The 12983-nt window shown below is 39.2% G+C and overlaps 1 protein-coding gene across 1 annotated transcript in view; it reads right to left on the minus strand.

Annotated features, from left to right (window-relative positions):
* Positions 1–632: 632 nt before the first annotated feature.
* SRPK1 (SRSF protein kinase 1) overlaps positions 633–12983 on the minus strand; it is a 64164-nt gene continuing 51813 nt past the window's right edge. Inside the window, exons 13-16 of the mRNA XM_081095042.1 lie at positions 12633–12740; positions 7756–7825; positions 4791–4883; positions 633–3267 (exon numbers count right to left, since the gene is read on the minus strand). Of these exons, the coding sequence (XP_080951168.1) occupies positions 3083–3267; positions 4791–4883; positions 7756–7825; positions 12633–12740 (456 nt within the window). The 3' untranslated portion in view covers positions 633–3082. The remainder of the gene's footprint in view (positions 3268–4790; positions 4884–7755; positions 7826–12632; positions 12741–12983) is intronic.

The following is a 12983-nucleotide window of genomic DNA, read 5'->3' on the forward strand; positions in this document are numbered from 1 at the left end:
GACCCATGAAAGAAGTTTCTGACTTCAGACATGCCCTTTTTTGGGCAAACTGGCTACTAGGAACAAAACGAGTGCGATTCTAACAGGCTCATTCAAACACACTTGGTCAGAGCAGAACAGCCCAACTGTTCTCCATAGGAGTTAGGTGGTATTTATTAAAACCTTAAAAATGTGCTTACTCTCTGGCCCAGCCATTCCATTTCTAAGAATTTATCACAAGTACACAAAACCTGTGTATGCGTGTTCACTATGCCAGTGCTTTAGCCAGTCCACAAACCTTTAGCATTCCGCACATGGTGATTGCAACCTGAGGAAAAAACACACCACGAATATTCTGGGACAAATGCTGTCAGATGCAGGAATAACAATTTTCTTAGACTTTCCAAAATGTACTGCTAGTCCACCCCAATCCCAACTTAAAGACAGAAGCAAAGCTACAAACCTCACTGAATAGCATGTGTTCAGGCTGTAGTTTCGTTGTATATTTAAGTTCAAAAAGCACAGAGCTGATCCCTTCCTCCACTCTGAGGCGTGGGTCAGACCAACCTGGGCAGTAAACGAACACGTTTTCTGGAAACATGTGGGTTATTAAACCGTTTATTGTATTGCATTTACAAAGAAAACAGAATGCATCCAGTAGAAAGAGTAAAAATGGACTCAGGGTTTTATTTTTAACTGACAGCAAATAGAAATCCTTTTGTGAGACCGTGGCAATTTGACGTATTATGATTAAATTCAATAAGGTACACAGGGTACTTGGAAGATCAAATTCTACAGCTGCCTCTTTCTACAGCTTCTAATTCATGTGGCTCCTTAAATGATGGGGGAAGCCCTTATGTCACGAGAAAGAGTTCCAAAATGAAGTTACAGGTTCTACTAAAAGTTCTTTTCATGTCAACTGTTAAAATGGGGTTATTTGTGTTTTTGTTATTTCATCTTAATATCATAACCAGAATTCCTGTAATCCCACAGTTGTGATTTGACAGTGTAGAATTCAGTTCTAGTCTGCTATTGCTTTAGATGTATATATATCGCAGAAAATCCAAAGTGGATTAGAATTGCTGAAGGATTTTCCCTGCCGTTGTTTGATACAATCTATTCTCTTTATTCTTGATAGATGCATAGGCAGCCTCACTTAAAATTCTTTCTATAGGGCCGGGCCAGTGTGCCTCAGTGGTTGAGTGTCGACCTATGAACTAGGAGATCAAGACTTGATTCCCGGCCAGGGCACATGCCCAGGTTGCAGGCTCAGTCCCTAGTAGGAGGCATGCAAAAGGCGGCCAAATAGTGATTCTTGCTCATCATTGATATTTCTATCTCTCCCTCTCCCTTCCTCTCCGAAATCAATAAAAATATATTTTAAAAAATTAAAAAAAGATGGTTTCTACAGGAACATGTATGATTTCAGGACTACCCAATCAAGGATCCAATGAACGGCTGGCCATAGTTATTCAGGGTAATGTGTTAACTGGATTGCATAACTGCACCACTTTTTCCTTTGCCACTGTTGGTGAATAAATGACAGAATCTATATTCCAATTCCCGTACAGAAAGCTGGCTACCCGTCTCCTTGGGAGCTTTGCTAGCAGAGCCTCACGCTGCACCTCCTTGGCTTCTGTGAATCAGTCCTGTAGCGCTTCTGGAGAGTGCGATCCCGAGGCCCTCTTGGTCCATGTTCAACAAGCGGCTGTGGCCTCTATCATGCCCTTTTACTTTTCAATATGAACTGAGAAATATGCAGTCTAGGGCAAGTCTGAGAGAGACCCACCCTAAAATAAAATTCATAAAGCCTTTTCTCATTTGAAAAAGAAAACACCTCAAATACATCCAATCATCTCAAAATTGCAGTTAAAAACTTACATTATACAAGGAAATAGCAGCAGAGAATGGTTAATCCTAAACCAATCACACACACACACACAAAAGACCCAAACCCTCAAAATAATGAAACAAGTGCCAACTCTCCCTCCCTCCCCCTGCCCCGGTTCTTATTTCCTGGGATTTCATTTAAGAAATTCATTTAAGACCTGCAGCCTCTGAGAAAATGAGAAAGGCAAAGCCACAGAGGGAAACTGCTCCAAAGCTGAATTTTGGACAAGGCAAAGAAAATGCTGTAAATAACATTTGGGGACCATTTGGAAAAGGATTAAGAACTCTAGGACATTTTCTTGTTAGATGGGAAATCTCTGAAGCCCAGATCTCCTTTCTAGAGTCAGCCTGAATTCTTTAGCCATGGGAAATAAACTCAAGTGAAGTGAGTCAAGTGCCAGCCAGGGATTCAAAAAACCCCCCAAGACCCCTCAAACAGCCTATCAAAATAACTGCTTTTAGGACAACAGAAGACATGTAGGAAAGGACAGTTTGCAGGACACCTGTGGTTCTGAAGAAATAACTAGTTAATGGTTCTGTTTTTGTTTCCATCAAAAATCAGACTGAAGTTGCAAGACTCTTAGAATTATTAAGAGAACATGACATTATTCTGAACAGTGATATAATGGTACCCAAATTTGGTGTTTATACAGCGCATTTAAAAATAGACAGTAGCTTAAAAGTCGCAGGAAAAAAATGTGAACATAGAGAACAACAGAAACAATCCAGGAAGATGGTGCAGCCTGGATACAGCAAGTTTAATGTCTCTGCTGTACAGAGAGTCACCCTTCCCCCCTTCTCATCCTTATGCTGGCAAAAGGATATGCATTAGAAAATTTGACTCTTAGAGTCAGTGAATAAAAGGATGAGCTCCTACATATTCATAGCTCTTTTTAAAAAGGCTGCTTATTATTTAAAGTATGTCCTAATGGAAAGACAAGGGCACAGGGCGAGAGGCTGTTCCATATTTTAGTCCGTTAGTCTTTGGCAAAGCCCAATCAAGGCCAAATTCACCTAGGATGCCCAATGGCTGTGGGGGAATCTCCACAGGGTCAAGTAAGCAGACCCAAATGAACATGTTGGAATAATATAAAAAGCCGCCCAAAACCTAGAAACCCTTGAAGAAAGAGCTTCACCTGAAAAGGGAGAGGGCAATGCTTGGAGGGAAGCGGAGGGGCGGCGTGTGGTCTCTGCTGCGGAGCTGGGCTGGGGCTTAGGAGTTGAGCCAAGGGTGCCGGAGACAGTCAGCGGCAGTGGCTCTCTTCTCGGGGATCAGCTCCAACATGGGCAGTAAGAAATCCGTGAAGCCAGCTGCCTCTTCCTGAGACCACTCATATTTCTCCACTAGAACCTCAAAAAGGCCCCAGGGTTTCAGCTTCGTGATGTGTTTCAGGTCACCTATGGTAAAAGCAGTACAAAAGAAACTGACCAACACTGACAAATGACAAGATTACATTGTGGAAACCCAGTAGCAAATCCAGGTAATCTATAGAGAATCAAATTTTACCATCAGAATCTAACTCTCCATCTACAAAGCAACTCCCCTTCTCTACTCCAGTCCCTGGAAAGAAGTATCTCCATATTTCCATGAGGGCCTAAAAATGTAAGGGAACTTGTTTGTTCCACCGTTCCAGAATTTTAGCCCTGGTCAAATTGGGTAGGGATATCAGGACCTATTTACTGAAATGAGGATTAAATGCCTGTATAATCCAGATGTATTCAATATGGTGTTCAAAGGCAGTTTACAACCATACACCAAAAACACTTTGCATGTACTCTCTTTTCTTGGCTTGATAGTCGAGTAAATGTTACTTAAAAAATGGGCAGTCTTTAAAAATGAGTTAAGAAAACAACAAAATAAATAAAAAATAAGGAGCTGAATGAACCCCATACAGCTTTCAGAGATGCTGTGCCACCCTCGGTACTATTCTGGAACCTCAATTTAAGATAAGTCAATTTGCCAGGGCTTAAGGTAAATGCTGCTTTAACGTGTTTTCTCGTGCGACACTCATCGGAAGCCTCTCATGTGGGCAGCGAGCGCCGACTTAATCACTTGCTTGGCAGAGGCTCGTATTACCCTGACTTTGCACACAAGGAGGAACTCTTAGGAAGCACTTAACCATTTTCCTGCCCCAAAGAGCAACATTAAGGAGCGTTTCTGAGTGTGCTTGCTGTCAGTGTTGGGAAAGTGATTGTTCTCAGCACTAGTGTAGAGGCTGTGAGGAAAAAGGAAACATGGCAAAAAGGGAGAAAAAGGCAAGTCCCTTCTAAGTCAGGTTTTTACATTTTAGCTTTTAAACTTTATTTGAAATGCAGAAGAAATACATATTTAAATATGCCAATATACATTGTCAAGTCAAAAATTTAAAGTGAGAGTTTTATCTGTTCCTTCACTAAGAAGTGATAACGAACTTATGAAACTACAAAGTATAAAGTTAATTCACATGATTGATGGGCTGAAGTGACTGTGATAGGTGTCAAAGGGCTACAAGATGGGTGAGATGTAGTCCTGCCCTTAAGCTTAAGCGAAAATACTTGCTTGCCTTTTGATAGAGGCAGTTGTTAGGCCAAAGGCTAGCAAAAATTTGCTCATTTCTAGAAGTGCTGCATAGGAGTAACCAACCATGTGCCAGGTATTATACACAGAATAACTGAAACTAATGTAAACACGCAGATATCAGAAAACTGAGGCTGTGTCAATGGCCACATAACTAGTGGAACAGCTGGGATCTGAACCCACATGGCCTGGCTCCAGTTTCTGCTCGTGAGTGACTAATTTCATTTCTGCCAAGTAACAGCTCACATTCAAAGTAGGACCATCCTTTTGTAGGTGCTGGGAACATGCACCCAGCTGTACTTACCTCTTAATTTTAAAGCACTTTTGGCCCCTGAATGTCTGGGAATAAACACACTTATTTTACCTTTTTTGGTGAAAAACTCCTTGGAATATTTTCCTGCCACAATGAGCTTGCGAGGCACCTTCCCCAGAAGTTCTATGATCAATGCAATGTGATCTGTATGTTTCAAACATTTCAAGAAGGGGGAAAAAAAAGACATACATAACAGGAGTAACAAATACAGTTCTAGACATTGGCAGAAAGAGTAGCATGCACACCTCTTCGTAAAGCATCTCAGGCTTGCTTCCTGTCCTAAATGGGAAGAGGAGGACTCCATCCATCTAATGGAGAATCCAGAAAACCATAAAAATCAGGTGCCCACTCCAGGGGGACTTGAGCGGTAAGTTAAAATAATCTTGGTGTGAATGCTCTGCTTCCTGAAGGTGTTTCCTGGGGCCTAGATGAAAACTCATGTTAACAATACTACCTCTGCGATTGAAGAAGTCCTGTGAATATTTCCCACTGAGGGCAAAGCGTCTTGGAATTCTGCCTATCAGCTCTATAATGTGCGCAATGTGGTCTAAAATAGAAGGGTAAGAAGAACAGGATCAAGGACAGGCTGTAAGAGGTTTTTCCAAGAATAGCTTTTCAAGGACTAGCTGTTTAAAAGTCACTACAAATAAAACCAAGGCTACTCAAGAGGAGACTGGGAAAGTCAAGAATTATTTCAGGTGGTTGGTTACCTGATAGTAGTTGGCATGCCCTTTCTGGAGTTTAGCGGCTTATCTACACCTTTATTTCTATTTTGTCTATATATTTAAGTTCAGACAGGGTTTTTAGGAAAGGTAAAACAATGTACCAATATGCTTTTAGACATCATAGAAATTTATAAGAATGTTCGTGATGATTAAAGCACTAATATGATTAAGTTTTCACAATACCCTGCACAACAGGCCAAAGACTTACATACCATTTTAAAGACAAGAAATGAAACCTCACAGAGAATAAATGGACCACTTGAAGCTGTAGGGCTAATAAGAGCTAGTATGTGAATGAAAACCCACATTGTAGTCTAGTACAGGGTTGTGTGTGTGTGTGTGTGTGTGTGTGTGTGTGTGTGTAGTAAAACTGAGCACCAACATTTTAAAGCACAGCTCCCTGACTATTTGCAGGCCATCAAATGTCCAAGTCATGTGGTGCCCGGTGAGTGTCACAGCATGAATGTGGACTATGGACACTGACAGGGACGCGTGCAGTCTGTCATCAGGAAGTGAGCTTGGGACCACCCCCCATCCACACTTACAGGCAGGGGACAGAAACTATCAAGAGGCTTTAAAGTGAAGGCTCCTGGATACAACAGCTTTATAAATGAACTTAATCCTGTAGTTACAGAATCATCGATGTCAAAAAGAATCACTTAAGAAACTTCCAATAATGTATCTTCTAGGGGAACAATATGCTAGGTAGTCACATAGCTGGGAACCTGTGAAGGTTTCAGGTCATCTCTGTTTCTCATGTAAAGGACTCACTGGTGCCTTTTTAAAGGGGCTTTACATTCATGAATTCACTATAACCTTTGGGCAATTTTAACTGAATTTATGGCTTGGTAACAAGTACTTGGCTGCCAAGAAATTTCTACCAATCTTAGGCAGGACCTGCGAATAAATGCCTTTGTATATATTAATTGTGAGGCTAGTTTGTGAGACTATATATAGTTTATCTTATTATAAACTTATTGTAGTAGTTTGAGGTTTCATCTAAGGACTGTTAATACTAACTGGCATAGGAAGGAAAAGTCAGGATCTAAATATCTAGGGTAGACTGTTCTCCCTTGACCCTTACTTGAGACTTTTCTTATACATTTCAATTTTCAGGTTTGGTAGCATAAGGTCCTACTCTATATAACTCTAGCCACAATATGTGCACTGTACCACACACTATTTATAGGGAGTCTACAGAGGTAAAGAGAAAAAATTAATTCCCCTTCCAAATAGATAATAGTAGGGCATTTGAAAAACAATGTAAATCTATAGCATATAGATTTATATGCATAACTCAGAAAAAAAGCAAGCAGAGAACAGGGAAAAATCAAGTGTATATAACGGTGTTAATTACAGCATTTTCTCACAGAGCTTATGTATGAAAAACATATCCAAACTGTACCCACTAAAATAAGCATTTGGCTATGCCATTTTCCAAACAGCACTTGTTAGGATTATCAGCAAGCCCTACTAACATTGCCCATAATATCCCAGAGAGCCAGTTTGAGAAAGAGAGCATTCTTGTTTCTACAGAGAGAGCGTGAAACCCGACTTCCTAAAGACTCGAGGGAAGCACAGAAAGTAAAGAACTTATTTTCCACACTGAGAGGGCATATTGCTACTGCTCTCTCAAAGCAATCCCATTAATCCTTAAAATCAAAGCTGCACAAACTGTATAATAAAGAAGATAAAGTATTTATATAGACAAATAAAGTCTCTGGCCCTGGTCGGGTGGCTCAGTTGGTTGGACTGTTGTCCAATGCACCAGAAGGTTGCAGGTTCAATTCCCGGTCAGGACACACACCTAGGTCATGGGAGGCAACCGATCAGTGTTTTTCTTTCACACAGATGCTTCTCTCTTTCTCGCTCTCCCCTTTCTTCTCTGCATTCATTCACAGCATGTTTGTATATTAAAATTATTAACTTTCAGATAAAGTTGCAGGTACAACTGAGCAATAAGTTGATCAACAGGTAGATTCAAACTGAGTAAAGAATGAATCACCACTGGTTTATATAGAAAGAAAGATAACTAGATGTTTTAGAAGAACACAAATTTTAGTTTAACCAATTGTGGCCTCCTTTAATCCTCATCTAGAGTTATTTAATATTTATTATAAAATATCTAGTATATCTAATACCTAACATAAAACATATTTCTATATTTTCTGAAATTTATATATTTCTAGCACACTAAGAAGACTAAGGCTCTTCAGTAGTAATAAATGATGTGAGCCACATGTGGAAAGTGTAACTACCACCCACAAGCAATCACAGTTAAGGGGACTCACCTTCATCGCGAGTATACTCTTCCCCGGAATGAGGTTCAAACAAATAGTCACCAGTGGCCAGTTCAAAGGCCTAAGAAAAAGAGGACAGCGTATGAAAACACTAAGAAAAAAAAGACCTTTGGGAAGCTTATTTTTATTTGGCTCAATATTAAGTAACCTGCAGATAATCATTTAAAAAATATCTAAGAGATTATTCCTCAAGAGCTTTCCTCCTACACCCATATCTTAATAAAATGGAGCAGGAAAATAGTGAAAACTCAGTTAATATCAACATGTAGATTACTCCATGCCCTCCCCACCTCCCGCCAAATCAGTAATTAAGCTCTCAAATTTCTCTTTTTGGTCAGAGGGGGCACACCTGGACAGTAAGGTGATTTTTTATTATTAAATTTTCGTGAGAGAGCAAGTCTTACATTATAATTTTACATGGCTAGAAATTGAGATTCTGTATCCAAAACTGAAACCAAAAAATTCAGACATTTTTCTACCTATAACTCTTTAGTGTTTGGCAAAAAGTATATTTTAAAGTTCTGCGTTGGAAAGCACTCCCTAACCTATCCCAGACAGTGTTCCCACTTCTCAGTCCTATGGAAAATCAGAAAAAGATTATGTGTAAATGGAATCCGGAGCAACTCAGAATCTGTGTCACTAACCAGGAAAAAAAAGGCAGTCTCCTACCACAGACAGCCTCTTATAAATGGTTTTAAAGAGTATCTGAAAGAAAGTGATTTCCTATGGAATAAATGCCAAGCAGTATGAAAAGACAGCATCTGAGTGATGGGGCTATGTTAAATTTTCATTGATTAAAATGGATTAAAAAACAATAGAACAGTTTTAAAAGAACATTACTGATATAAAAGTGAAGTCAGCCCAGCTGGCCTGGCTCAGTGGTTGAGCGCTGACCTATGAAGCAGGAGGTCATGCGATTCCGGTCAGGGCACCTTCCCAGGTTGTGGGCTTGATCCCCAGTGTGGAGTGTGCAGGAGGCAGCCAATGAATGATACTCTTATCATCGATGTTTCTCTCTCTCTCTCCCTTCCTCTCTGAACTCACTAAAAATATATATTAAAAATAATAATAAAAGTGAAGTAAAAAAAGTTAAGTGCTAATCGTGGGACAACTTTGATTGAATCAATGGCATTGAGTAGTTCAGACAATCTCAAAGACTGTGGGGTGGATTTAGTTGGGGCACATTCTCAATTGAGACTCATGTTTAGGTCTCAGTGGTTGGCTCGTGTCAGATTTTGCAGTTTCAGGATAAGACAGACTTTCTTAAAACAGTATCTGTGGGCTGTATTGCCACCCAGAGAAAGGCCACAAAACCAGAAGGTTTAGGACAGTGATGGTGAACCTTTTGAGCTCGGCGTGTCAGCATTTTGAAAAACCCTAACTTAACTCTGGTTCCATGTCACATATAGAAATTTTTGATATTTACTTTATATATTTAAATGCCATTTAACAAAGAAAAATCAACCAAAAAAAATGAGTTCGCGTGTCACCTCTGACACGTGTGTCATAGGTTCGCCATCACTAGTTTAGGATTACCTCTAAAATGTCAGGGATGCTATGGCTTCTTGCCAGGTATAGCTTGTTTTACATTCCAGCAGCTCACTATGAAACTGAACCACACTGATAGAGCAGCTACTGGTGGTACCCTCTAATTGCCCTGAGGTTTATAGTCCCAATGCAGAACAGAAACCAACTGTGATTCTTATTCACCAAAATTTGTCTATCTTCTGAAACCAGTACTTTAATTTTTCAATGTCTCATAGTAGGAGGACAGTAAAGATACTGAAATTAAAGCTTACAAAAATATATTAAAAATTCTAAAACTTAAATTTTCTAATTTTTTTCATCTAGATATTTACATCTAGTTAAAGTTCTCTAAGAGTTTTATTTTCTAAACATAAGGTAGTTGTTAGTAGTTATAATTTTATTAAAACAGCAAAAAACCTAACCAAACGATTACATTAGAACTGAAAGCTAGCAGGAGCTCTAGATAATAAAACACCTAGTTAAACACATTTCCTTTGCAGATGAAAAAACTGTGCCCCAACGGAAAGGCAAAGCTCATCCCCCAATCCGGGGCTCCCAATTCCCACTCATGCCTGTCCCACACTAACCAGAGCCTGTTCAGCATCACTCAGGGTCACAGACACAGGCAAAATCAGTTATAAAAGGAATATTACAAAGTGAAAGAAACCAACCTAAATGGCTACATACTGTAGGATTTCAAGTTGACACTCTGAAAAAGGCAAAACTATAGAGAAAATAGAAAGATCAGTGGCCAAGGGTTGAGGGAAGGGAGGAAGGTAGGGGAAGAAGGATGAATAGGCAGAGCACAGAGGATTTTTAGGGCAGTGAAACTATTCTATCTGATGCTGTAATGGTTGACACATGTCATTATAAGGTTGTTAAGATCCACAGGCTGGAGAATTAAAAACATCTATTCTTTATTGATTCTTAATGTTCGTTAAAGAACATTAACATAACATTTATGTTACTGCCCATCTAAACTTGGTCATCTCAATCACTAGTGGTATAGGCGTTCTTATAACTTGTCTCTTTATCTCTCAGAAAGGGCCCCGATCTTTCTATCAATTAATTACACTGGATGCAAGATCCATCTCTTGGGGCATCTCTGATAATCTAGGATTTATTTTTATTCTCTGATTATGGCCAAACTTTAGGCAACACTTCTAAACCTATCAGCAAAATGAGAGAAGCTTGGGGCATAAGTTCTCATAATACTATCTCATGTCAAATAAGTGCTTCCCCCCCTAATCAAGAAAATTCCTGCACATGAGCTGGTCCAAATAGGAGGCAAGGTTAATTCCCTCACTTCTTAAGCCTAACATAGTAAATACTATGTTAAATGGCAAGCAGGATCCACTACCCTCAAATAATCAGCCCACTACTAAGAACCACTTCATAAATAATATATTATTATTTATTATCATAATAAACAGATACCATCTAGCTATATTTTGTAGTTGGTGATGTTGCTCACTTATTTTCTCTAACAATAAATTTAAAGCTTCAAGGCAGGGGTGGGGAACCTTTTTTATGCCAAGGGTCATCTGGATATTTATGACATCATTTGTGGGCCATACTAAATTATCAGCTTAAAAATTAGCCTGCTGCTCATTGAGCATTGACCCATGAACCAAGAGGTCACCGGTTCGATTCCCAGTCAGGGCACATGCACAGGTTGTGGGCTCGATCCCCAGTGGGGGCGTGCAGGAGGCAGCTGCTCAATGATGTTTCTCTCTCATCGATGTTCCTCTCTCTCTCTCCTTCTCCTTTCTTTTCTCTCTAAAAATCAATAAATACATGTTTAAAAAAAGTTAGCCTGTTATATTTGGTCAAACATTTAATTAACTCACCCCCAATGCCTTGCTTGGCAGGACCAGACCAAATGATTTCACAGGCTTTATACAGCCTGCAGGCCAGACATTCCCCACCCCTGCTTTAAGGTATGGCAAGAAAGACGTCAGATTTTATGTGTAAAATCTTGTGTGTAAAATACCAAACCTTACTTTATTTCAGAGTCCTCCACTTCAAAAGTCAATGATATGTCCTAACAAATGATTTATAAAGTTATGCCATATTAACAACATGGTTTTTAACTCTGTTACCTTTGAAAGACAGCGTTTCAGGAATGTAGATGTCAAAAATCTATGACTAAAACAGGTGGAGATTTATGCCTTGTCCTTTCTCTTTCAAGTTTTCCAGAGTTGATTGTGAATACTAAATGTTAATTAAAATGAATTTAATGTATTTCTTGCTTAGTTAAACACATCTGATGGTCCACAAATATTTCTTAAGTATTGTTGCATAATAATTAATTTGTTTGGTCTTTGTTCCTGTTTCCTGGGAGATAGCATCTAAATTTCCAAGCGATCAGGGTGTTTTTTTGTTATTCACAATGGAACACTGGGCCATACTTAAATTTATACTAATGAGGTGACTCATGATGAGCCTGAGTTCTGTGAGTCATTCTAGTGAACTATCAAATCTGAAATGCTAGTGGAATCTCCCAATGTGTGGCCAGTTGGCCAGAAGTACAGGTGGCCTGTGGGCCTCAGAGGCAGCCTTGAGGTGAACTATGCCCTTAACTTGTGAAATCTGTGACAACTCGAGGTATTTAGCATCAGAACTCCATTGTAAACACACACGCAAAATGTGCCAGGGTCTTAACCAGACACTTGCTATACATAACACACATGAGTCCTGCTGGCTCTTATAACCTAGTGGAAGAGAAACAAGCAAATAAACACACAATTACAAGTAAAGAGTATACTCCATTTCAGGAAACAATATAACACATTCCAACATGAGGCTATTTGTGGGAAATCATTTAGTAGCAACTAAATCTAACCATTTGAATAGTTGCTTGCCTGGGACAAAGCAGCAATTTATGAATGATTGAGCTTCACATTTTATGAAGTGCAAAGATGTCTGAGTAACTTGAACTTTAAAGACTGAAACAAACTGAAACAAACAAACCAGGGGTTTCCTTATTCTGAAAATAAGATCAGAGCCAAAGGGGAAGGGTACTTGTAACACCCTAAACAAAAGCAACACTACCTCAGAGTAGTTGTTTACAATCCACCTGGACCCACCCCCAACTTTCGTAAGAAACATTTGGTTCCTTCACCCAACAGGAATTTGGTAGGAACCAAATGGAAAGCTAGATGTTTACATCCAGCTTTTGAATTCAGACCTCTCCAGACACAGGATTTAGAGTACTAGTGATAAGTCACACAAAAAATACTTTTTCACTTTCTTAATTTGCTGGTCTACTGAAATGAGCAAACAGGGCAAGGCATGTTATTACCAAATAACAAGTGAAGGAAAAAGGGAAAAAACATTACCATGCATGCCGTGCTCCAAATGTCGGCAGGGGTACTATAGCCAGATCCTATCAGAACTTCCAAGGAGCGATACTGTCTTGTTTGAATATCTTCAGTGAAATGTTTATGCTGAGTAAATACAGAAGGAAACAGTATTTTAAAATTAATTTATTCTAAAAAGTAACAAGTCATGATTGCTTAATAACGGAGATTAAAATAAATTCTCTAAATTTTTCCTAAACCAGTTTTTATTTAGCTAATCTGTTAAGTATCATTTTGATGCTATTACCTCCAAACAGCACTTTGCTTTATAGTCTACTCTGAATTATTTTGCAAACATATGAATTTAAACTTTATATACACAGGTTAGAG

Source organism: Myotis nattereri (assembly GCF_964212035.1).
Source record: "Myotis nattereri genome assembly, chromosome: 6".
Lineage (NCBI taxonomy): Eukaryota > Metazoa > Chordata > Mammalia > Chiroptera > Vespertilionidae > Myotis > Myotis nattereri.